The 23,251-nt window shown below is 31.8% G+C and overlaps 2 protein-coding genes across 2 annotated transcripts in view; one reads left to right on the top strand and one right to left on the bottom strand.

The window, feature by feature from the left end:
- LOC140435775 (uncharacterized) overlaps positions 1-6,312 on the bottom strand; it is a 35,467-nt gene extending 29,155 nt beyond the window's left edge. The window contains exon 1 of the mRNA XM_072524495.1: positions 5,493-6,312. Within this exon, the coding sequence (XP_072380596.1) occupies positions 5,493-6,117 (625 nt within the window). The 5' untranslated portion in view covers positions 6,118-6,312. The remainder of the gene's footprint in view (positions 1-5,492) is intronic.
- A 1,502-nt stretch (positions 6,313-7,814) lies between these two features.
- Usp47 (ubiquitin specific protease 47) overlaps positions 7,815-23,251 on the top strand; it is a 94,391-nt gene continuing 78,954 nt past the window's right edge. The window contains 2 exon segments of the mRNA XM_072526273.1: positions 7,815-7,939; positions 22,284-22,484. Coding sequence (XP_072382374.1) covers positions 22,287-22,484 — 198 coding nt within the window. The 5' untranslated portion in view covers positions 7,815-7,939; positions 22,284-22,286.

Below are 23,251 nucleotides of genomic sequence, written 5' to 3'. Positions count from 1 at the left end.
AAATCTGTGCCCTTGATACATGTATGTGGATTTTTTGCCCATCATGCCCATCAATCTCTTTCTAGGCAGATAATGTTCTTTAAAATACAGGCATGCTTATGTCATTAATTTGTTTTTTTTTGTGTTTTAACCATGTTTTAGCACATGTAAGCTTAGTAAATGCAAACGTTTATTAAGGAACAGATTGACTTCTGTGGGGCATGGTAGATAGCTGAGTTAGTTAGAGCATAGGCACGGTACGCTTAGATCGTGGCTTCAAACCCCACCCGATGTCAGTTGTTTAGACATTTATTAATTTGGTTGGTCTTTATTATGGCTTTGTTAATTCAAGCTTAAAATGTACTGACTCCGTTACGTTGTTCTAAGAACTAAAGTAACGTTTAATAAATAGCAATAGGCTAATGGGTAACTGCAAGACTTGCAAGACTCTTGCTGCAAGACCAAGACCAAGACCAGGAGTGCAATACCAAGACCAAGACCAGGTGTATTGGCGCAAGACCAAGACCAAGACTGTCTAAGTCTCGTCTTGTTCTTGCATTTGGGCAACACTAGTAAAATGGCCAAAACATCGAGGCTATGGGCGAAAATGACATGTATAAATATCTAGCAGTAAAGCAAGCGCGGAAAATTGACCATAAACAAATGAAAATCGAATTAACATCAGAGTTCATACGAACGGTAAAACAACTTTAAGGCACCTACGCATTTTCCGCGCACAGTTTCTCATTTGGGATTATTAAGTAGACTAAAACGGATATAGAAACACCATCCTCGAAGAGCAGTAGAAAGAACGACATTACCGCGGTATTTAGGAGGACGAGGACTTATGGATATAAGCGAGCAATTAGAAAAACAGATTACTATTTTAAGAACTTATTTTCAGGTGCAGTCGGAGACATCTACTCATCATCGCGCGATTTGTGCAATAGATGACACGACACCAATCAAACTGAGAAAACAAGAAATGCGCATAAACCATCTTACTAAAAACGAAAAAATGCGCATCTGGATGGGTAAACCTCTGCACGGCGATATCCGAATGAAGTCAGTCAAAACTATATCGACAATATAGCGTCGAACTATTGGTTGACATCAGAAAAGATGTTCCCTGAAACAGAAGGTTCATTACTTGCCATTCAGGATCAGGTTATATCAACTAAAAATTACCTGAAATATATCGTCAAAGACCCTCAGGTCCAAAACGAAAAATGTCGATATAGATGTCAAACCCAAGAAACCATCCAACATCTTACCGGGGACTGCCAGGCATTTGCTGCAACTGAATATAAGGAACGGCATGACTCAGTAGGGAAGATCCTCCATAAGAGATAGCTTTTAAACTGGGACTTCTACAAACAAACCATCTCCCATATTATCAATACGTTCCTGAGAGTATGCTTGAGAATGGCAACTACAAGCTATACTGGGATTGCACTGTGCTCACAGTCGAAACTGTAGCACATAATAGACCAGATCTCGTGCTAGTTAATAAACTAACGAGACAAATAACACTAATCGATGTGGCGATATCTAACAACAATAATCTGCGTGTTAAAGACAACGAAAAGATCGCCAAGTACAGAAATCTGGAAATACAAATGAGGAGACAATGGAGAATGGAAAGTACCCAGACGATACCTATTATTCTTTCTGCCACTGGAGTCATTCCGAAGAACCTTCTAGAAAACATAAAAAAGCTGGGTCTAAATGAACATCTATATAAGATCATGCAGAAAGCTGTGCTACTTTCGACGTAACATAACATGGAAAGAGTCCCACCAGAGCTCAATTCTTTTGATACCGTAGGTATCTGGGATGAGTGAATGTTCCCCTTAGAGGGAGTGTGAGCCGTATGGCTAAATCTAAATAAATAATAAATTCGTCATGGATGGGTCAGAAACGGCCATAAAAGGTTTGAATAGCGCTGTACTACGGTCGAACATGTGAGCCACAGACAAGTCCCGAATTTACTAGCAAGCCGCTCCGTGTCAGACACAGGATAATGTATTAAGTGGTTAAATATATTTGGACAGTTCTGTACATGACCAATGCTTGGACCTGTGTGCTGCCAAGCACTTGGCGTGAAATCCAGCAAATGCGCATTCCCATCTTAACTGTACTGCACTCTCAGTATGACTAAATCTGAGAAATATGAGGGTAATAGCAATATGCACTAAATCTCTAGAGCATATGTGGGATACTCTCTTCAAAGTTACATACTGGGAAGGGCAACAAGCAATGTAATCTGACTACAATAGGCAGAAAAAATGAAACTTCTAATCTGATTAATCATTCAAAAATCCTTGTTCTGTCCACAGACTGTCGGCGATCTTTAGTTCTGCTTTTTGATTCCAGTATAGTTGTATAATTCTCATGTATTTACCATTGAGCCCAATTTTTAACATCTGTATCAATAGCTCATGAGTAATATTGTCAAATTCCTCTTGGTAATCAATTAAGCAAACAAAATTGTCTTCATGTAAAAATTGTCTCCTGTGCTCACCGAGATGTTTTTGAAACCAAATTGAGTGTCTCCTTTTGTTTATTTACATTTGTTTTAGATTCACTCATGTATTACCTTTATACCAATACCAATGAAAGAAGGTTGATTTCAGCCAATCTGTTGGTATTTCCCCTGTGTTCTATTTGTTGTTAAACAATTTGCATAAGCATTTAGTGTTTAAGAGCCTAAAGATTTTACAGATTTTAGATTCTTTCCATTAAATACCCCTTTAATGGAGGTATGGGATATGGGACTTATAAATATCATGCAAAATGAATATAAATGAATAGTATAGTCGAGGTTGAGTATGTGTTATCACTGAAAAGAGATATATTATACTGATAGTTCTAAGAAACAGATGGATGTTCAGATCAGATCTAAGACCTGATTTTTATTGTTAAAATGAATTAAAAATTATGGTCAACCTTATTCAGATGAAAATAATTATTGCCTTACAGACCATCAGTCAAGAATGAACCAGATGTGATACTTAGAAATCTAAGAAATATTTATATTAGACAGTCAGACTGATTTATTAAGAATTCTGAAAGCACTTACTTGTGACTTGAGTTTAAGAAAGTATTCCCCAAAAAATTGGTAAGAAGCAATTAAATAATCCAGATGAAAAAACTAATAGACTCAAAAACCAAACTATGTCCATTTTCTGCACAGAGTAGTGTTGTGGACCCATAAAAAATAAAAATAGATGTGAGTTACATACATAAGAAATATTAATAATGAACACTAATACCTACAGGGTGGTGAATCGTCAAATGGGCCATAGGAAACCCAGTGGAAAATTCTAAATTGTTGAATTCCTGCTTCCCTAATTATTTTACACCAAAAATCAAGAAAAACTATTTGTAGAGGACTGAAATATGCATCGAAAACAAATGTTAAAATTGTTCTACGAATTAAACATATTCCAAAATTTTGCAAGAATATAATACATTTTTCAGGCCACCCCTTACGGTCAGGCCACATGCTGTGTAAGAATGTGTATGACATGTTCCGTTTGGTCATATTGATGTTTCTGATATTTGAGAATATTTGAAAAGCCAAAATTTTTATTTTGTAATTTATTGTTTAAAAAACAAAGTTGATTAAAAATGTATTCAGTTGAGGAGAAAGTAGCAATAATAAAAATGTTTTATTCAGGCAATAGTGCGCGAATGTCAGTTCTTTATTTAGCGTAAGATATCACAATAAACCAATTCCAAGTCATTCAACAATTCAAAGGATTTTACAAAATTTTGTAAATACTGGGACCGTGATTTCTAATTGTACCTGTACAAAAAATATTGCTGAGGTACCAAGAAATTTAGAAAATCAAAATTAAATAAATGTATTAACAGCAGTTGTAGAAAATCCTAAAATAAGTTCTAGGACCATGGCAGACCAGTTTAATATTCATAATTCCACGGTCTTAAAAAATTTTGAAAATGAATAATTTCCGTTCATATAAATTTCAATGTCTTCAAGAACTAAGAGAAGGAGATGTTGAGTGACGAGCGGAATTTTGTTATGGAATTTTAGAGAGGGGTAATGCAGACAGGCAATTTAAAAAAAAAAACCTTTTGTTTAGTGATGAATGTACATTTACATTAAATAATGAACCAAATGTTCAAAATTATAGGATTTTGTCGACAGCAAAGCCTGAGGATATTATTGAAAACCATACCCAATATCGTCGAAAAATAAATGTCTGGTTAGGAATATTTGAACACAATATGATTGGACCATTTTTTTATGAGGAAAATTTAAATTAAAAAAAGTTTTTAGACTTGCTACAAGAAGATATTTTACCCAGACTTGCAGAAATAGCTCCAAATGAAAAGAAATTTCGTTTCAAATGGATGGATGCCCTGCACACAATAACTGGGTGGTTAATGAATTCCTTAAAAACAACTTTAATAATTGTTTGATTGGACCTGACTGTAACATTAAGTGCCACCCGAGATCGGGAGACCCCTAATTTATAGAACAATTTTTAAAATAATGTACCTAATGAACATCAATAAGAAGGAAAAAAATGCACAAAATTTTTAAAATAAGCTTAACCAGACTATAATAATAATAGTCTCCCTTTATACCACTAGCACAGCTTTGGGATTATAGCAGAGTAGTCTGCTATCTTTTGTGCCTAAGGTATATAAGGAAGGTAACAGTGCCAGCACTACACTTCAACTGCCTATTATTACCCCTGGTTTTACCAGGGATTATTTAAAATTATTATTATATTATCCTATTACTTGGATATTTAAAAATATCTAGATCTTCTTGTCAGCACTGCTGAAATTCAATCCCTGGCCTTCTGCATGGAATTCAGACACTTTACTGCCTAAGCTATCTAGGGCTAGACCTAACTATCCCTTATTTATTACAAATCTTAGTTTGAAATACACAAAAAACCAACAAAAAAAGTTTAGAAATTTTTGAAAAGACTAGTTTGAGTAAAATAAACACTGTAGTCTACTCTGTTTACTCTTGTGAATATGTATGAAAAGTATGAACGAATAATTGCCTTAAAGATTCTGAAGTTATGTATAACTTGCACTTTTACTCAAGATAGCTTTGCAACCACAAACAATATCCTAGAAAACTGACAAGAAGTAGCATGTAACTAATGTGAGTTTGGGAAAGATTCCTGGGAAGGATAAAGCTAACAGATTCACAAAGGAGCAAATGGCATCATATATGCCAAATTGGAAATTAAATATCTACATGACTTTATTTCAGGATAATAATAAGCAGAGCCAAAGCCTTCAGATAGTTCTTCACTATATGACAGCATAAACTACATTATATAAATAGTTTATATAGAAACGTATGACATCTCAGGCTTTTGATAGAACAGAATAGTACAAAAAAGATCTTGTGGCAAATCTAGGAAGGCTCAGCATGGATATAGAAATCTTATCTGGTTTTGGTCAAAACTGTCAATTAAAATATCATAAGAATGTCAAAAGCAAAATCAATACTTACATACCTTTTGTATCAAAATTATCCAAGGACCTAGACCTCCTTTTAAGTATACTTTTAAGTGGTTTGTTTATTCCATTACTAATTTTTCCTCTTTTAGTTATTTCATATAATTCCTTTTTTCTTTTTTCGATATGTTGGCTAGACAAAGTTTTTCTGACAATATTTGGTTTAGTACTCACTGGTCTTACATTGTTTTTCAAGGGTTCTTTCTTTTTTGGCAGATTGAATTGTGGTTTTGAAGTTGGTTTTGCAAATACTTCCTCATCAGTAATCAATGTGGATGATAGTATTGGGTTATCTGGATCAGAGCAAGATATTTTAGCATTACATAAAAATCCAATTTTTGGCCCATTGCCTGAAAAATGCATTAATGACATCTTTAGTTCTTTTGTATTAATAGGCAATATTTTAGAAGAATTTGTACTAGCGTCAGTTGGTATATCTTTTACTTGATTATTCTCATATTTTAATAAAGGATTTGCTTTTAATATCCGTGCAATACTTGTTTTAGTCTGTTTCACTTCGGGCACTGTTTTTCTTACAGGAGGTTTTTTGTAAAATTTGTATTTTTTAGAATTTACAACGCCGGAATTATTGGTGTTATTGTTATTTTTTTGACTATTTTCCATCTTTCGTGTCTTAACTAATCGCACTAATACTAAAACGTTTTAATAAACAATTATAATCAAAATTTAAAACACAACCGTTTTTTTGAGTTGACATTATCAGCCTGACATTCAAGAAAAGTACATTAGTACACATTCCATGCCATTCACAGAATATTAAATTTAATGGCGCCAAATAGGACTTTTCATCAGCCGCCATGTTTTTCGTACAGACTTTATAAAGAAATAATTATATTTTTCATATAAAAATGCTTGCACGTCATTCAATATTTACGACGTCAGAACCCCACAGCGTTGCCAAAACATCAGAATAGTTATAAACATTAATAAACATTACTAACGTTTGTATTTTGAGAACGATTTACGAAGTGGAAATTGAAACGTCAATAAACGTACTTTAACCTTTAATTGTGGCTTATTCCCATTTAAATAGTAATTATTTTAAAATGCCACAAGAAAATAGCTTCAGAACAATATAAATTTTAAACTTAGCTCTATTTAGAGCATTAATATTTAAAACGTCCCGTCATTATTTCTTGTTCAAAATAATCTATCTTATATGAAAGCTTATCAGCTTTCTACAAACTATTTAGTTGTTTTGGCATAGCACAATCACAATACACGACAATAATTAGTTTTTAAAGCTATTAATCTAAATTTAATATGTATTTATAAATACAATTTATTAATATATAATATATTATGATCAAATTGTGTAAGAAATCAAAACATAAACAAAATTCCTACTCTAAAAAAGCGGCAACACTTTAAACAATTTTGCCACACGCTTAACTGTCAAAAAATTTGAAGTATTCCGGTATCAGTTGCGTATAATTGTCTAATATATTTAATTAAAATTATTATTTGGTGGAGACTTAAAAAGTTATTTCATAACATTTAAATTATTAATAATACCCTATTTTTTTTGGGTTATTTAATCAACATAATTCTAAAATTCCCAATATAATGATGATTACATTTCTCTCTGATTATTCTACCATGTTGACGCCTATGAAAGATCAAGCAGTTCTGTATGGGTTTCGTATTATTAGCTGCGTTAGGAAAATTTAAACTCTAAGGTTGACGTTCAGGAAATTTTAAATATAAGTGACGTCACTTTCACTAAATATTTATTATTTTTACTTTACGATACTGCATTTTTATTTCGAAAACTTTAATCAGAACAAGTGAATAATTCATAATGTAAATAAAACAGACAGTTTATTTTGTTTGAAATTAAGGTCTCGATAAAATATTAACACTAAAATAATACCATCTTTTATACATTGAGGATAAGTACTACTAATTTGAAAAAATATATTGCACAATGTATAACGTATGACATTACGTAGTAAGAAATGTGGAAACAGTAATTTCATTTTATATTTTATGGTTATTTTATTGCATTTTTTTATATACAAAAAATATAAAAAAATGAATATACCAAAATAATATATTAAACTGAGTTTATTAGTTTAGTAATAGCGACTCGCAGAACCTACGAGAACATACTTGAAAATTCGTCTTAGAATAATAACATGTTTACAGGTTAAATATGATTCATATTTATCGTAACAATATTTATATCCCGTGCAAAAAATATTTGGAAAAGTAACTTAAGCTCTTAACACTCTGACGTCATTCGTAGGTCTAACGAAATTTTCTTTAAATTGCTCACACCTTTAGAAATAAACATTGGCGTACTTCCTGGACACAGTTCTGCCACATTTATAGGACAGAATCGTGGGACAGAACAGAAGTAATAAAATGCGTAATTCGTAGAAAATGGCGTTTTGTGACTTTTAGCACATGTCAATTTTCTCCGGTAAGAAAATTATTTTTCTTGTAAAATTATTTTAAAAAGATAGTTTAATAAGTGTATATGTACGTTCATAGTGTAGTTTTAACCACGTATCCTATGATCAACTTGTTTTAAGAACATATGTAAACAACTCTTTCAAATATTTAGTGCTGTCATTACGCGACAAAAGTGCCCAGACTTTTAATTTAATGAAATATTTATCTTTCTTTTAAGATTATCGTTAAATACGTCTAGTAATGTGTAATTTTCATACGATAAAGGTGTTTAACTAATTCTTAGGAGCCATTTTCAATATATAAATAACGTTTTGAAAATTTACAGGACTAATACTTTTTGGCAAAAAGGATTCACGATAAATTTCTATAGTACTTTTGGTGAGTAGAATTGAACTGCCCTTAAATCTTGTAGTTATTTTTAATCGAATTGTATTCGGTGTGTCTACTACGTTTGTTACTAAATTTATCTTTTGGAAAGTGTCCAAATATTAACTTTTCTGATGTTCATATGAGACGAGCACAAGAAGTAGATTTCAAAATAGGTTATCTATTTCTAAGTGAGTATAAGTATTATAAATATATTGCAATACATTAAAATCATACAGTTTGCAGTATTGGCTAAGTTAGATTCTGGCCTTCCTTAAGATACAATGTTTTGAAATCATTTTACTTACCTTGTAACCTATTTATTGATTTAAAGAATCACATTATTCATTATGGTGATAATCTGAGAATTTAATGATGTAAACATTATCATTAAAAGGTCTCACACATACCATTTTGTGCACTGTGGACATGGAGTTAATTATAAATAATATGTAAAATATAGTGAATATTTACACAAACTGTAAATGAATAATAATTACATCCAAAGATTGTATGTTTTAATTAAATTAAAAAGAAAATTTGCCTGTGAAAGTAATATAGGTAAGGTAGTATAATGCCACAAAAATATTTTTTTAATTGTCAAATTAATATAAAATATGTTTTTACATATTAGGTAATTATAAAAGTATAGACAAAGAATATAGATGCATATGCCTCTATATTCTTTGGTGTAGACATGCATCAAGTTCAAGTATGCATCGTCAATCAATTTAGAAGATAAATTTGTAAAAAAAACATTTTAGGTATAAATTTTAACCTAATATAAACAATACTAAAAAAATAACGAATGTATAGAGCACAGAATATATGCACCATTTTTTTGAAAAAATATGCACATATATATGCATCTTTTTCATGAAAATATGCACAAATATTGACTTTTATTACAAAATATGCAATCCAATATGTAATAAAATTTAATGATGTAATAGAACAAAATAGGTTGCAAAAAGTACTAAGTTCAAAAATTGTTTTTTCTTTGGAAAAATACACATAGTCAGATGCAATTATTTACTATTTTCAAATGGTAAAAAAAGTATTACAATATTATACAATTTCTCATTTGGAAATACTATAAAAGGCATTTACAACAAGATACTTTTCGAAGTTTTCCAGTAAAAATGATTATCAGTAAAAATGTATTTAGACATATAAAAAGTTCTTTCAATGTCTACTGATGTAACTGGACAATATTGAAGTTTTGGCAGTATACTATAAAGCCATGGTACATGTTTGTCAGAAGACTCATTTTCGTAGATATTTTTGACTATTTTTAAAAATTTAAACCCTTCATTCTTTGTTAAAGTCCCTTCCGCTTGGTGCCTTATTTGATCTCCAACTTTACCAGGAACATTGCCACACTTAGCCATAAAAGTTTCAATGGTACTAATGGACTCTCTTAAACTTAATTGTCCACTCTCTAACGATGTGATCATAGCTGGTATAAAGCCAAAATTAACTTTAAACACTTTGTAACTAGTCCTTACTTTGAACTACACTCATCATCCTCCATGTCCGAAATTAACTCTTTAATGGCATCAAAATGTTCAGCATAGAATGTAGCTGTGTTAATCCATGTTCCCCATCTAGTAATTACAGGTTCTGGTGGTAAACTAACTCCATGCAGTCTCTCCGTATACATCTGCACTCTTAGAGGGGCTTTGAGTAATACTTTTTTAACATTTGAAATTAGCTTATTTACTAACAGAAATTCTGTTCTGATGGTTTCTGCTACTTGGTTTATCCCATGCAGAAGACATGTAACATGCACCAAATTGGGGTAAAATACTTTAAGGTTCTGTCCTACTTTACCATAAAGGGTGCAACAACAGATAGAAGCAACAACAACTTTTCTTCTGGCACTGGGTTTGGAAGAAAGAAGCTTGATAGAGACTGCTGTATGAATCTGGATACCATCACATTATTGTTTTTGTCCAACTGCTTTGAAGCTATTAAGTATCCGTTTGTAGAATTATTGAAGTGCTCCAATCATCAGATGTATGATATAATTGCCACAAGCATCAGTACTTTCATCCACAACGATGTAGAAGTTTTTCTCGCCAATTGAAGATTTTATTTCCTGTCTCATAGACCCAATGAACATTTTTCTTTCTGATGGTCAACTCATCAGGAATGGTTTGGTTGCAATGCCTTTGTAAAAAACTTCTAAATTGGGGATGCTGAAGTTTTCTTAGTGGTATGTTGCCATCATAGTTTTACACAAGTATTGTTGAAAAAGTTCCTTATCTGACTTAGATTTTGCACCCACATTTTGAAATGCCCTTTTAACATTCTGTTGAACAGGCTCACATTTCATTTTTGCAACCTTCCCGATATGCAGCCCTGTTTTTAAATGCTGATTCACTTGAAACTTTTTCTCACAAACAATTATTTTTGAATAGGCTTTGCAAAAAACTTTTTCTCAACTAAATTCTAACTCAGAAATACCCTTAATCCACATCACAGTTGTTACTATTTTCGCCATTTTTAAAACCAATCAACACTCACTATATATATATATATATATATATATATATATATATATATATATATATATATATATATATATATATACATATATATATATATATATATATATATATATATATATATATATATATATATATATATATATATATATATATATATATATATATATTAACACACTAAAGCTTTTCAACAAACTGAAAATACTAACCTGAGTCTAGTTATGCCTACCCAATATTTAATGTGCAAACCAACAACCCTATTATAAGATCATAAAAAACCTCCTTAAATGGTATGGGATTTTCCATTTTCTAGCAATAGTAGAATTATTCACAAATACAGTACAAATACATTATTATTTTTAATTTAGTATGAAAATATTTTATGAGAATATTACATACAATGCAGCACTAAACATCCCCTTGATTGACTTAGCATTTGAGCTGATGTGCAGTAGGTTATCAAAAATTGATGTAGAATCAGAAATCAGGAAGGTCTTAAGACAGATGAAAAATGAAATGAAAATGTTGACTGTTAAAAAGCAGACATAGTTCTAAAGGCAAATATCAATTACTTAAACCTATAACGTTAGGAAAAATAAGTGGAAGAAAATCAATAAATGGAGAAGATACTTTCTTCTTGTTAAAAAAAGCATCAATATCAACAATGTATCCAATCTTTTGAAAAAAGAAGCCACTTGAGGAAGAAGGGGGCATTTCAAAAAGAAAAGACCTTTAAGCTTACAAATATGAAGTTCTAGTTTTTTTAGTATATATAGTGAAAATTTTTATTTCAGATCAGAAGTTGGTGTTATGTACTAGACAACAAAACACTTGTAACCATATTTAATTTGGATTTAATGTTGGTTTATAATATTTGTTTGCATGTGTTATGTGAATCTAATATTGTTTTTGCCGCATGTGTGTCTGTCCTGACTGTCTGTGAACACAACTCCTCTGTTTTTAGAACACATAGAATGACAAATGAGGTGTTAAATGAGAGCTTATCTCCAAATAATAACCCAAAGATGGTATTAAAGGTGAGAAATTTGACCTCAGACTTCAGGTTCAAAGTTGCAACTTGAAATAATATTTTAAAGTCAATGAAATTGTGCATGTGATATATCAACGAAACATATTGAAAAGTCAAACTCAAATATTTAATTTCTGTTTTGATGTTATTTCTGGTTAAAAAGTTATGACCGGAAGTTTGGCAAAAATGACCCAAAATTAGTGAAATCATATACTATTATTTATTATTATTCTCCATTTTTCAATGAAAGAAGTCTGTAACATTAAGTGTATTTGAAATAACATTAATGGCAGGCAGGAATTTTTGTGTTGTATGTTTCTGACAATGAATCTGTCAAAATACTCCCAAGCAGAATGAAAGTGAAAGACCATCATATTGGTTTGTTTAGGCATACTTCATTATTAAAACAAAATATATTAAATGTATAATTTCATAATTGACTAAATAAACAATGTATGTTTTCATTTTTTTAATCACAACATTTGTATGGTAAATATTGCCAATATTATATTGCCATAAATTTTGCCAATGGCATTGAACTTAAAGGTCAAATATTGTTTATTTGCAGAAAATGTAACAATCTTTATACTTACAAAGGTTTAAATACATAACATGTTTGATACTAAATACTACCTAATTATAAAAGACGATTTCTGTAGGTGTCAAAGACAGAGACATGTCACATTCTAGGATTATATATATTTTACTTATAATAATACTAATCTATTAAGGTTATCAGAGTAATAATTGTATATAAGTTGATAAGGAATTCGAAATTTTACGAGGGGTGCGACAGGGGTGTATTTTGTCTCCTATGCTGTTCAACCTCTATGTGGAGAATGTTTTTGCAGAGGCACTTGAAGGCACTGATTGTGGTATAAAGGTCAACGGGTACCCGATAAATAACATTCGTTATGCTGACGATACCGCAATAATCACAGATAACGAACATGATATGCAGTTGATACTAAATAAACTAAACACCACAGGAAAAACATATGGCCTGAAGATAAATGCTGGAAAAACAAAATGCATGACAATAAGAAAGGGCGCATTTTTCAGAGTACAACTGCATGTAGATAATGCTCCAATCGAGCAAGTGAAAACATTCAAATACTTGGGAATGATGGTGAATGACCAATGGGATCCTCAACAAGAAATAAAATGCCGTACCGAACAAGCAAGACAAGCTTTTCTTAAATTTAAACCGCTACTTTGTAACCGCAATCTTTCCTTCAATCTCCGTTACAGAATGGTTAAGTGCTATGTATGGTCCATATTGTTATACGGCATGGAGACATGGACGTTGAAAATATCTTCCATCAACAAGTTGGAAGCCTGAAAATATCTTCCATCAACAAGTTGGAAGCCTTCGAAATGTGGACCTTGCGAAGAATGTTCCACATACCATGGACAGATAGGGTGAGAAACGAGGAAGTCCTAAGAAGAGCAAATACTGAGAGAGAATTGCTCAGCTTGATCAAGGCACGAAAGATTGGATACCTGGGCCACATCCTGAGAGGGGAAAAATATGCAATCCCTCAACTAATTATCCAAGGAAAGATTGAGGGCAAGAGAGGAGTAGGTCGCAAACAAATGTCGTGGCTGCGAAATATAAAGAACTGAACAGGCGTAACTAACACTGGCGAACTTTTGCATGCTGCAAAAGACAGACGTCTGACCTTAAGATAATTCGCCAACGCACTATAGGTGCACGGCACCATAAGAAGAAGAAGAAGTTGATAAGAATATTAAAAGTAATTTGAATATTCTTAATAAAGAAAGCCTTCCTATTTACTAATATGTACCACTTTTATGTCAGGGAATGAACATTTTCAAGACATCATCTGGCTAAATACTAAATGGCAGTGTGAAATTTCTTGTTTTTTTGCCATATCTATATATATATGCAGAATCTAGGTGCTCATGTTGGTTGCCTATTGTGTAGGAATCCCTTTTCTGTTCTTTGATTATTGTGCTAATATCAGGTATGAACCAGAAGTGTTGCTTTCAACCAGGTCCTCTTTGAATTCTTTCATTGTTTAACATGATCTAGTTCTCCTTGGATATTAGATCTTCTTAGGACCTCTTTGTTTCTAAAGTGGTCCATATGTACCATTTTAATGCATTTTAATGAATTATGTCATAGTCCCATTTGATATTTAAGGTAGCTTCAAAATACTTAAATTTTTCAACCAATTTTATAACTAGATTATCTATTTTCAATTGAGCTTCCATATGGCGCTATCTACTGGTTATTATCCTTTATTTGGTTTTTGTGATTTTGATATGAAGTCCATATTCCTCACCTAGTCCATTAATGATATTCATTATATCTTGCGATTCCAATATATTGTCCATTAGCATAGCCATATCATCGGCATATCTTAGACTATTAATAGGAATACTATTTATTTTGATACCCTTTTTGTTGTTGTGCTGAAATATCTTTTCTAAATAAATATTGAACAAAAGTGGGGAAAGAAGGCAACCATGTCTCACCCTCTGCCTAATTCCATTTGTTCTGTTCACAGACTGTTGGTGATCTTTTGATTCCAGTGTAGTTGTATAATTCTTATGTCTTTACCATTTTGGCCAATTTGTATAACATCTGTATCAATAGCTCATGCCTTATATTATCAAATTCCTCTTGAAAATGGAGCAAACGAAAACATCTTTCCTTTGATCATAACATTTTTGATACATCAGCTTCATGCAAAATAGTGCCACCTGTGCTCACTAAGCTAAAATTGAGTGTCACCTTTTCTTTTTTTCACATTTGTTATAAACTCACTTATGAATTACCTCTAGGCCTCCTTTTAATGCATAGCTCATTAAGCTGATTAGACAGTGTTTCTTTGATATTGCTATGAAGGTTGATTTCAGCCAATCTGGTATTTTCCCTGTATCCTATTTGTTAAACAATTTCTATAAACATTTAGTGTTCAAGAGCCTAAGGATTTCCATATTTATACTATTGGGTCAAACCACCCTATGAATTGTTAACTAGAAATTGCATATTTTATTTCTGACTATAATATTAGTGCTCCAGTTAAGTCTATGTTTCCATCATAAGTATTTATGTTACAGTCATTAGAGAAAAGATCCAGTTCATACATTTGCCAGATTTTGCATAGTTCTTTGGATCCTTTACAATTCTGTTGTTTTCTTTTTGTAAAGTTTGTTCTTATAAAAAATTTTTTTATTTCTGAAAGATTTCTTTTTTTATGGAAATTAAGTCATGTTTTGAAAGTAACAGTTCTGCCTTACTCAACATTTTGTTGGACTATGAACATACTGTACCACATTGAGTGTACCACCTCACTCAATAACTCTCAGCGTTCTCTGGCTTCAACCTTTAATATTCTCAATATCCAACTTAAACTTTGCCGGTACTGTATATTCAAATATACGGTTCTTCTCAGGACTTTTTTTCAGTGACCCATTTCTTTCTAATACATGTATGTAGTAGATAATGACAAAAAATTGTGTTGATTATTTATGATTATTTCTGTAAGAAATCCAATATATTGCAGCATCCAAATATCTTCGTATATTCAGACACTGTATTTAAGTACAGATATTTTATTGGTTGGCATTTAGAATATGTCAGTTCTTAACCAATCGAAACTAGTGCTCTCTAGTCCTTTTTCCTCAGTTATTACTTCTTCCTCTTTCAATATTTTTCCCAGAAGTCCCCCTTAGCATGCGCATTTATTTTCTTAGTTTTTTATTAGTGCTTTTACTTCTTATGCTGTTGGATCTATTATTTGTTCTTGTTTTTTTTTTGTATTCTTTGTGTTGCTATTATTGTTATTTGTCCTATGTCGTTTCGTAAGTAGTTGAAATATTTTGCCTACCTGGCAATCCCTATTTAATTTACAAAAATTGGTAATGCTTTGATACAGATTTCTTGTTTTTTTTCAACTTCTTTGATTCAAAAATTTTTTCTAATATTTCTAGCTGTTTTTCCAGTTTTATTCCCTTTTTTGGCTACATATTTGTTTCCCATGTCCCATTGATTCTAATAGTTGACAAAAAATGTGACAACAGAGATCAAATCCAAATTGAGAAGGCAAGGTCAACTTTTATTAAGATGAAGCACATATTTTACTTTCCAGTTTATTAATTTCACAATATACTAGTTTACAAGTTTAGTTTAACTACACATTAATAAACCAATAGCCATAGCTATGTTGGTTTTATGAGTACTACATTAACAATGGTTTTACAAAGTTTAAATCACATATTTTAAAATTTGATTAAGTAATCTATGTTAATAGAGTAAGGTTTTTTCCATTAATTCAAAAAATACAATAAATTAAAATGATTCAAATATGAATGGTCTTAAAGTAGTTATCAAAAAGTAATTGTTTTAGTTCAAATTGAAATTTTCCTAGTTGACTTTCCTTTATATTACTGGGCAGCTTATTATACAAGATTTTAGTATATGCTTCTTTGTGCACCAGAAGTTTGCATTATTTATGTACGAAAAGTACCCCTTTGCCTATATGGCAGTCATGTACATCTTCAGTCAGTGTTAAGGCAATATTTGTAAGTACTTGAGAAAGCTTACATATATGAATTAATACCAAACTTGCATATAGTCGGTTCGCTATATTTACGCGGGTTTCGGATTAAAAATTTTATTGTAAGTACCCAGTTTTAATTACCTGCTCTTTGGGGAAATATCAACTGGTCAAATGAAATGAAAAATAATCTATAACTTTTTTTAATTAAATAATTATGGAAAATCTTTTATATAATTGACAGTATAATAAGGAGAATTACTTCATTAATGGAGTCTAATGTGGCTAATATAAACCTAATAATAATTTTATATTACACTTCACACAGAAAATATGGTCTATGTATATTTGTTCCATGGAGAGAATTTCTAATGAAAAATAAAAAAATTTAACTTGCCAACAAAAATGAAAATCAGTCATTATCATCAAAAATATCATAATCGTCATCATCATCACTGTCATCACCATTAATTGTTATTATGATTGGACTTATTTCGTTTATTTTATTTTCACGAGTCCACCAATCTTCTATTAGTTTCTCGCACTTGAATATACAGTTGCACCACACTTCTGGAGTTACAATTGAAAGTGCCTTTCGCCAAGTTTCCCGAACTGCGTCGTCGCTATAACCGTTAGGCCCAATATGGTTGTCATAATATTGTTTTGCTATTGCCTATTCCCCATATATATATTCGATGGGATTAAACTGGCAATGATACGGTGGCAGACGTAAAACTTGATGACCGTAACTTTCAATAATCTGATCCAACAAAGGTTTTTGGTTTTGCGTGGATATTTGCCAAGCGTAATAATTCTGATTTTAAAATATGTTGTGTAAATGGTATATGTTCCTTTGTCAACCATTCTTTAATTTTATTAACAGTCCAAGAATTCGTTGGACTTTTGCTTAATACTTCAGAATGGTAAGGTGCATTGTCTAAAATAATTATGCTGGGCTCACTTAAACCTGGGAGAAGTTTTTCATGTAACCATTTTACAAACATTTCTGTGTTCATATTATCGTGATAGTCACTTGATTTTGATTTAGATGAAAATATTAAATCAGCACCTTCTATAAAACCCGATTTACCTCCTGCATGTAAAATTATGTGTCGCTTCCCTTCTCCATCAGTATGTTTGATAGACTTTACGTTATCATCTTGCCATATTCTCTTGGTTGCACCCCTAGAAAATATCCATGTTTCGTCTAAATATATAAAATTTGCCCTTTCTTCTTTTAATTTAGAATATTTTCTTAGAAAGTTAATTCTTTTATGCACAACAGAACTTCTTTCACATAGGGCTTTTCTGTTATCCTCCTTTTGAATTTGAAACCCAAATTATGTATCACTTGCCATAGACTTGTTCTGCCAATTTCGTCAAATTTTCTATCTTTTAATTCCGAGAGAATTGTATTTAAGGTCACATGTTCCTTGTTGGCTCGCATTCGAGAAATGGTATCACGAATTTCAAATTTTTTTCCATCTGGAATATCTTTCGTTTTCAATGATAGGCGAGTTTTTCGGTGATCTTCTTTCGGCCGTTCATTATTGCGATTTTGTAATACTCCTCTTAGTTTGGTTTCACTAATTCCTAGAGCATCACGTACGCGTTGTTGAACAGACATTACCGATTTTAAAGGACCGCCATTTTCTTTTTCATCCGTAAAATACTTATGTGCACTACAAATTAGACTATCTACGTCTAACACACGTCTAGGCATTTTTAAATATTTCCACCAAACATACAATGTCAACACTGGCAAAGAATCAATTCAACTGCAATATTGTAACAAATTTATGCCTACCCTAATGTTATTTTAATGTATTTTAAAATATGACCATTAATGCAGTTTTTACCTAATTTTCTGGGCAGTCGTTTACTGCAACTGGTTATCAATGAGTCATTAGCATAATTTTATTAATCCGAACCCGCGTAAATATAGCGAACCGACTTTAGTATACATTGATTCAATATTGAGTATTCTTCTTGGACAGTACAAATCTTCTGTTGGATGAAGGCATGGCAGTTGAAAAACATATTTAATAGCCCTGTTCTGTAATACTGTTAGAGTTATGTTTGTGATTGTCATTACACCATATTATGGTTAAATAAGACAGATGTGAGTTTATTACATCATTTTATGATGAGAGAGACAATTCTTCCGAGCAAGCCCATTGCTGGAGCTATTTTATGACATTATCATATGAAATTATCATATAACTGCACTTATTCATATTAAGTGAGAGTTTGTGATACTTAAGCCACTCACCTATTTCTATTAAGTTCTTTTCTACAGTTTTCAATTTTCTGGGATCTTTATTGGCATACAGAAGACCAGTCATCTATTTCTATTAAGTCCTTTTCCACATCAGTTTCTAATTTTCTGGGATCTTTATTGGCATACAGAAGACCAGTGTCATCAGCATACAGATACAACATGGACTGCAGCAGTAAATTGGATATTGAATTCATATATATAAATCAGGAAAAGTGTTGGTCCCAATATAGACCCTTGAGTAACTACACATGCAATATCTTCTGCTGTGCTTAGCACATTGTTACATAGCACTTTTTGTATTCTGCCACTCAAATAGTCCCTCATGTCTAAAACCAAATGTCCCTGTGCTTGAATCATGTCTAAAACCATATTGCCTGTTAAACCAATAGCTGAATGAATCAAAGAATTGTACAATTTGGTTATGTACACATGATTCCAGGGTATTTGGCATGGCTGATAAAAGAGAATTGACTAATAACTTCCAGGTTGCTTTGAGTCTCCTCCTTTATACAATGGTACCACTATCGCCATTTTCAGAATTTGGGATTAATACAGTGAGAAGAGAGAGGTTAACTAATTTAGTTAAAATCAGTGACAGCTCCTCCGCAAACTTTCTAATAATATTCACACTAAAGCCATCGCAGCCTGGAGATTTTCCTTTTTTTAGTTTTCTTATGATCTCTCTAATATGTGCAAAGTATTGATTTAATTGGTTAGATATGCCCTCAGCTCTGTTGAATGTAGAATTATTATATTGTTACTCATGAATTGTTACTGTCTTTTTCGTATGTTTTGAGTTGTGGATAATATGATTTAATGTTAACCATTTTTTTTTGCTGTTGTTTTGTGCCTCTGATAATTTTTTTGAGAAATAATCTTTTTTTGCTTTAGCCACTGTATCAATTAACTCTTTTTGTGCAGATTTATAGATATCCTACAGGAACTTATTATTTGGAAACTGTTTATGCCTTCTATAGTGGAAATCTCGTTTTGAAACAAGGTTATGTAATGTAATATTAAACCAAGGTTTTCGTCACGCAAGGAATTGGTTTCATTCCACATTTGATTTCCCAGAGTGTTTATTTGACTTATAAACTCCAAACTGCTCTCTGTTTACTAATATTTACCAACTGAATTTTCACTACCACTAAAAATCAGATTGTTAAAATGTTACATAGTCCCGGTTTTGCTGTGTGATAGTGGACCCGTATGGTGGTAGACCATGACGTAACAACTATCTAAAATGCTATCTACTTTTAAAATGTGGTTATATTAACGAATCTCCGAATATCCTGGACATATGACTAATAAAGAAGTGATAAGACATAATAAATATCGGCTCGAGCAACTTCTCCTTCAAGGAAAGGTGGATAGCACTATAGCAGCAGAGATCCAGGGAGAAAAAGAAACTCATGAATGAAAAACCTACGAAAGTGCTTTGCCCTGAAATATGTAGAAATTTTTAGACTAGTCGCTAATAAACTCATAATATTAATAGCCAACGTCCCAAATTAATAGGACAATAGAAAAAGAAAATGGTTAATATTTTGCTATGACCAACCTGAACTTGGTTAAATATTTCTTGTATTTTGTTCCATATACATATTTTTCAAATGATTTAGTTTGTTACAATTTATTACCGTATACTTAAGGGTGTATCTAGTTCTATACACCTAGCTGGTTGGAATTAAGCGAAACATTTGTAGTAGGTTAGACGTTAACTGTTTAGTAATGAACTCAACATTACAAACACCACAGTTTTCCATTATATTTCATTATGCCACTGGCTAACTGAAAACTGCTAGATATGTCTATTCTAGTCATTACTTATAGTCTTAGTCTCATCACTCTAGATGAGAAGCACATTGATGTTTTAGTGACACTCTTGAACCAAATTTATAGTTCAGGCGTATTACCCAAAGAGTGGTTAACATCTATTTTTATTTGTCTCCCTAAAAAGAAAAACGCAAGAGAATGCAGCGATTACCGCACCATTAGCTTAATGTCTCATACGCTAAAGTTACTACTTAAAGTCATCTATAACCGAATATATCACAAACTGGACATAGACGTTAATAATACACAATTTGGTTTTCGCAAAGGCCTAGGAACACGTGAAGCTCTTTTTTCACTTAATATACTAATACAAAGATGCCTGGACGTCAATCAAGATATATCCGCATGTTTTATTGACTATAATAAAGCATTCGATAAAGTACGACATAAACATTTAATGAATGTCCTGAAATCAAAGAAGATTGACTACAACGACCTCAGGATCATATCAAATTTATACTATAAACAGCGAGCAAAAGTACGTGTTAACGAACAGCTGTCAGAAGAAATTGAAATTAGATGTGGAGTAAGACAGCAATGCTTACTCCGAAGAGGTCCTGAAAAAAGCTCTTGAGGGTGAAACAGCTGGAATAAAGGTAAATGGAGTTCCCATTAACAACATTAGATATGCGGACGACACTGTGATCTTAGCCGAAAACATTGAAGATCTTCAGAGACTGGTGACCAGAATAGCAGAGTATGGAAAAGAGTATGGTCTAACAATGAATGTCAAGAAGACGAAATTTATGAGAATATCGAAAACTCAAAGAAATAACGAGAATCTTCTAATAAACGAAACCAACGTCGAACAAGTGGACAAATATGCATACCTGGGAACAGTGATTAACTCCACAAATGATTACAATCAGGAGATAAAAATAAGAATAGAAAAGGCTAGAGCAAATTTCAACAAAATGAGAAGAGTTCTATGTACCAGGGATTTAAAACAGGAACTAAGAGTTAGGTTGGCGAGGTGCTATGTTTTTTCGACTTTATTTTATGGAATGGAATCTTGGACCTTGAATGCGACATCAATGAAAAAACTAGAATCATTTGAGCTGTGGGTGTACAGAAGAATTCTGAAAATATCATGGACAGAACACGTCACAAACAAAGAGGTTCTGGGAAGGATGAACAAAGAAATGGAAATTTTAAATTCAATAAAAACAAGAAAATTAGAATATCTCGGACATATTACACGTAGAGAGAAATACACCTTGCTCCAACTGATTATGCAGGGAAAGATCCAAGGAAAGAGAAGCATAGGGAGGCGTAGAATGTCATGGCTGCGCAACCTGAGAGAGTGGTACGGATGTACATCAAATGAACTTTTCAGAGCAGCCGTCTCAAAAGTCCGAATAGCTATGATGATTGCCGACCTCCGCCGCGGAGATGGCACTTGAAGAAGAAGAGTCATTACTTCTCCTTCCTGGTTTTTATATATCCTAAGCTATAACATTATAGTTGATAATCCCTGGGTAATTAAAATGGAATGACTATTATTTATTTTCAAATAAACCAATTTACAATAGTTTATGTAAGAGTAAGTAAAGACACATGTTTTTTAATCCAAATTGCAAATAAAATACCACTTTAACATAACAATTGCGCATATGGCTAATACAAATCCTGGAAATAGTCAGTTTTGTCTTAAATTATATGCAATATTTGTAGACATGCCTAAAACACAAGAATTCTTTACAATTGAAAACAGTTTCTGAGAACAACGATACCTACTTATTACAATAAAATCTAGGTGCTTCAAAAATCTGATTTTTTATTTTGGATCTTCTTTTCAGAACATGGTTTTTCTACCAGAAGATGGCCTTACGAAAAAGGTTACAGTACGTGATACCATCCAACAGTCAGAAAAGAAACAGGCTTTTATAAATATATTTCCCTCCAAGGCCATCGACAGTATCTTCAGAGAAGTTTCCAAAGAGTTCAGCTATAACCATGATGAAATCGAACTCGTCCTTCAAATTGGCAAGAAAGACATGGTATGTAAAAAAATTCTTAGTTTTTAAATATTGTATTGCTATGTTAGCTAAAATATAAGCGTTAAATTAGCAAATTTCAATTCTTTTCTGGAAAAATAATATAAATTCAATATCAATTTCGATATTTGGTGTTCTATCCTATTACAGTATAAATATACATAGACCCTTGCATTTGAATTTAATTTGAGTCCCTTACCATTCTCTTACACGTGTTTCAGGGTCTACTTGTCATCAAAGTAGATTAAAAAAAAATGATTTGCTAATTGTGGCACCTTATTTTTTTCAATAACTAGGCTTTTTTGATATTTTTTATATTACGCTTTTAATTAATTATAATTAATTTTTATACTAATTATTTATATTGTTTATATTACTAACCTAACCTGTTTGTTTATAAAATGCCTGTTCGAAAAAATTGCTGACACTATTTTTCAATGAAAAGTCCTATTGATTACATATTAACGATATTTAATGTTATTTTTATATAATATGAATTTGATTGTCCAGTTTTAGTTAAATTCTGTTTTTTACTTTACGATACTGCATTTTTATTTCGAAAACTTTAATCAGAACAAGTGAATAATTCATAATGTAAATAAAACAGACAGTTTATTTTGTTTGAAATTAAGGTCTCGATAAAATATTAACACTAAAATAATACCATCTTTTATACATTGAGGATGAGTACTACTAATTTGAAAAAATATATTGCCACAATGTATAACGTATGACACTAAGTAGTAAGAAATGTGGGAACAGTAATTTTA

Source organism: Diabrotica undecimpunctata, chromosome 3 (genome assembly GCF_040954645.1).
Source record: "Diabrotica undecimpunctata isolate CICGRU chromosome 3, icDiaUnde3, whole genome shotgun sequence".
Taxonomy (NCBI): domain Eukaryota; kingdom Metazoa; phylum Arthropoda; class Insecta; order Coleoptera; family Chrysomelidae; genus Diabrotica; species Diabrotica undecimpunctata.
This window is presented reverse-complemented; position numbering and strand designations above follow the sequence as displayed.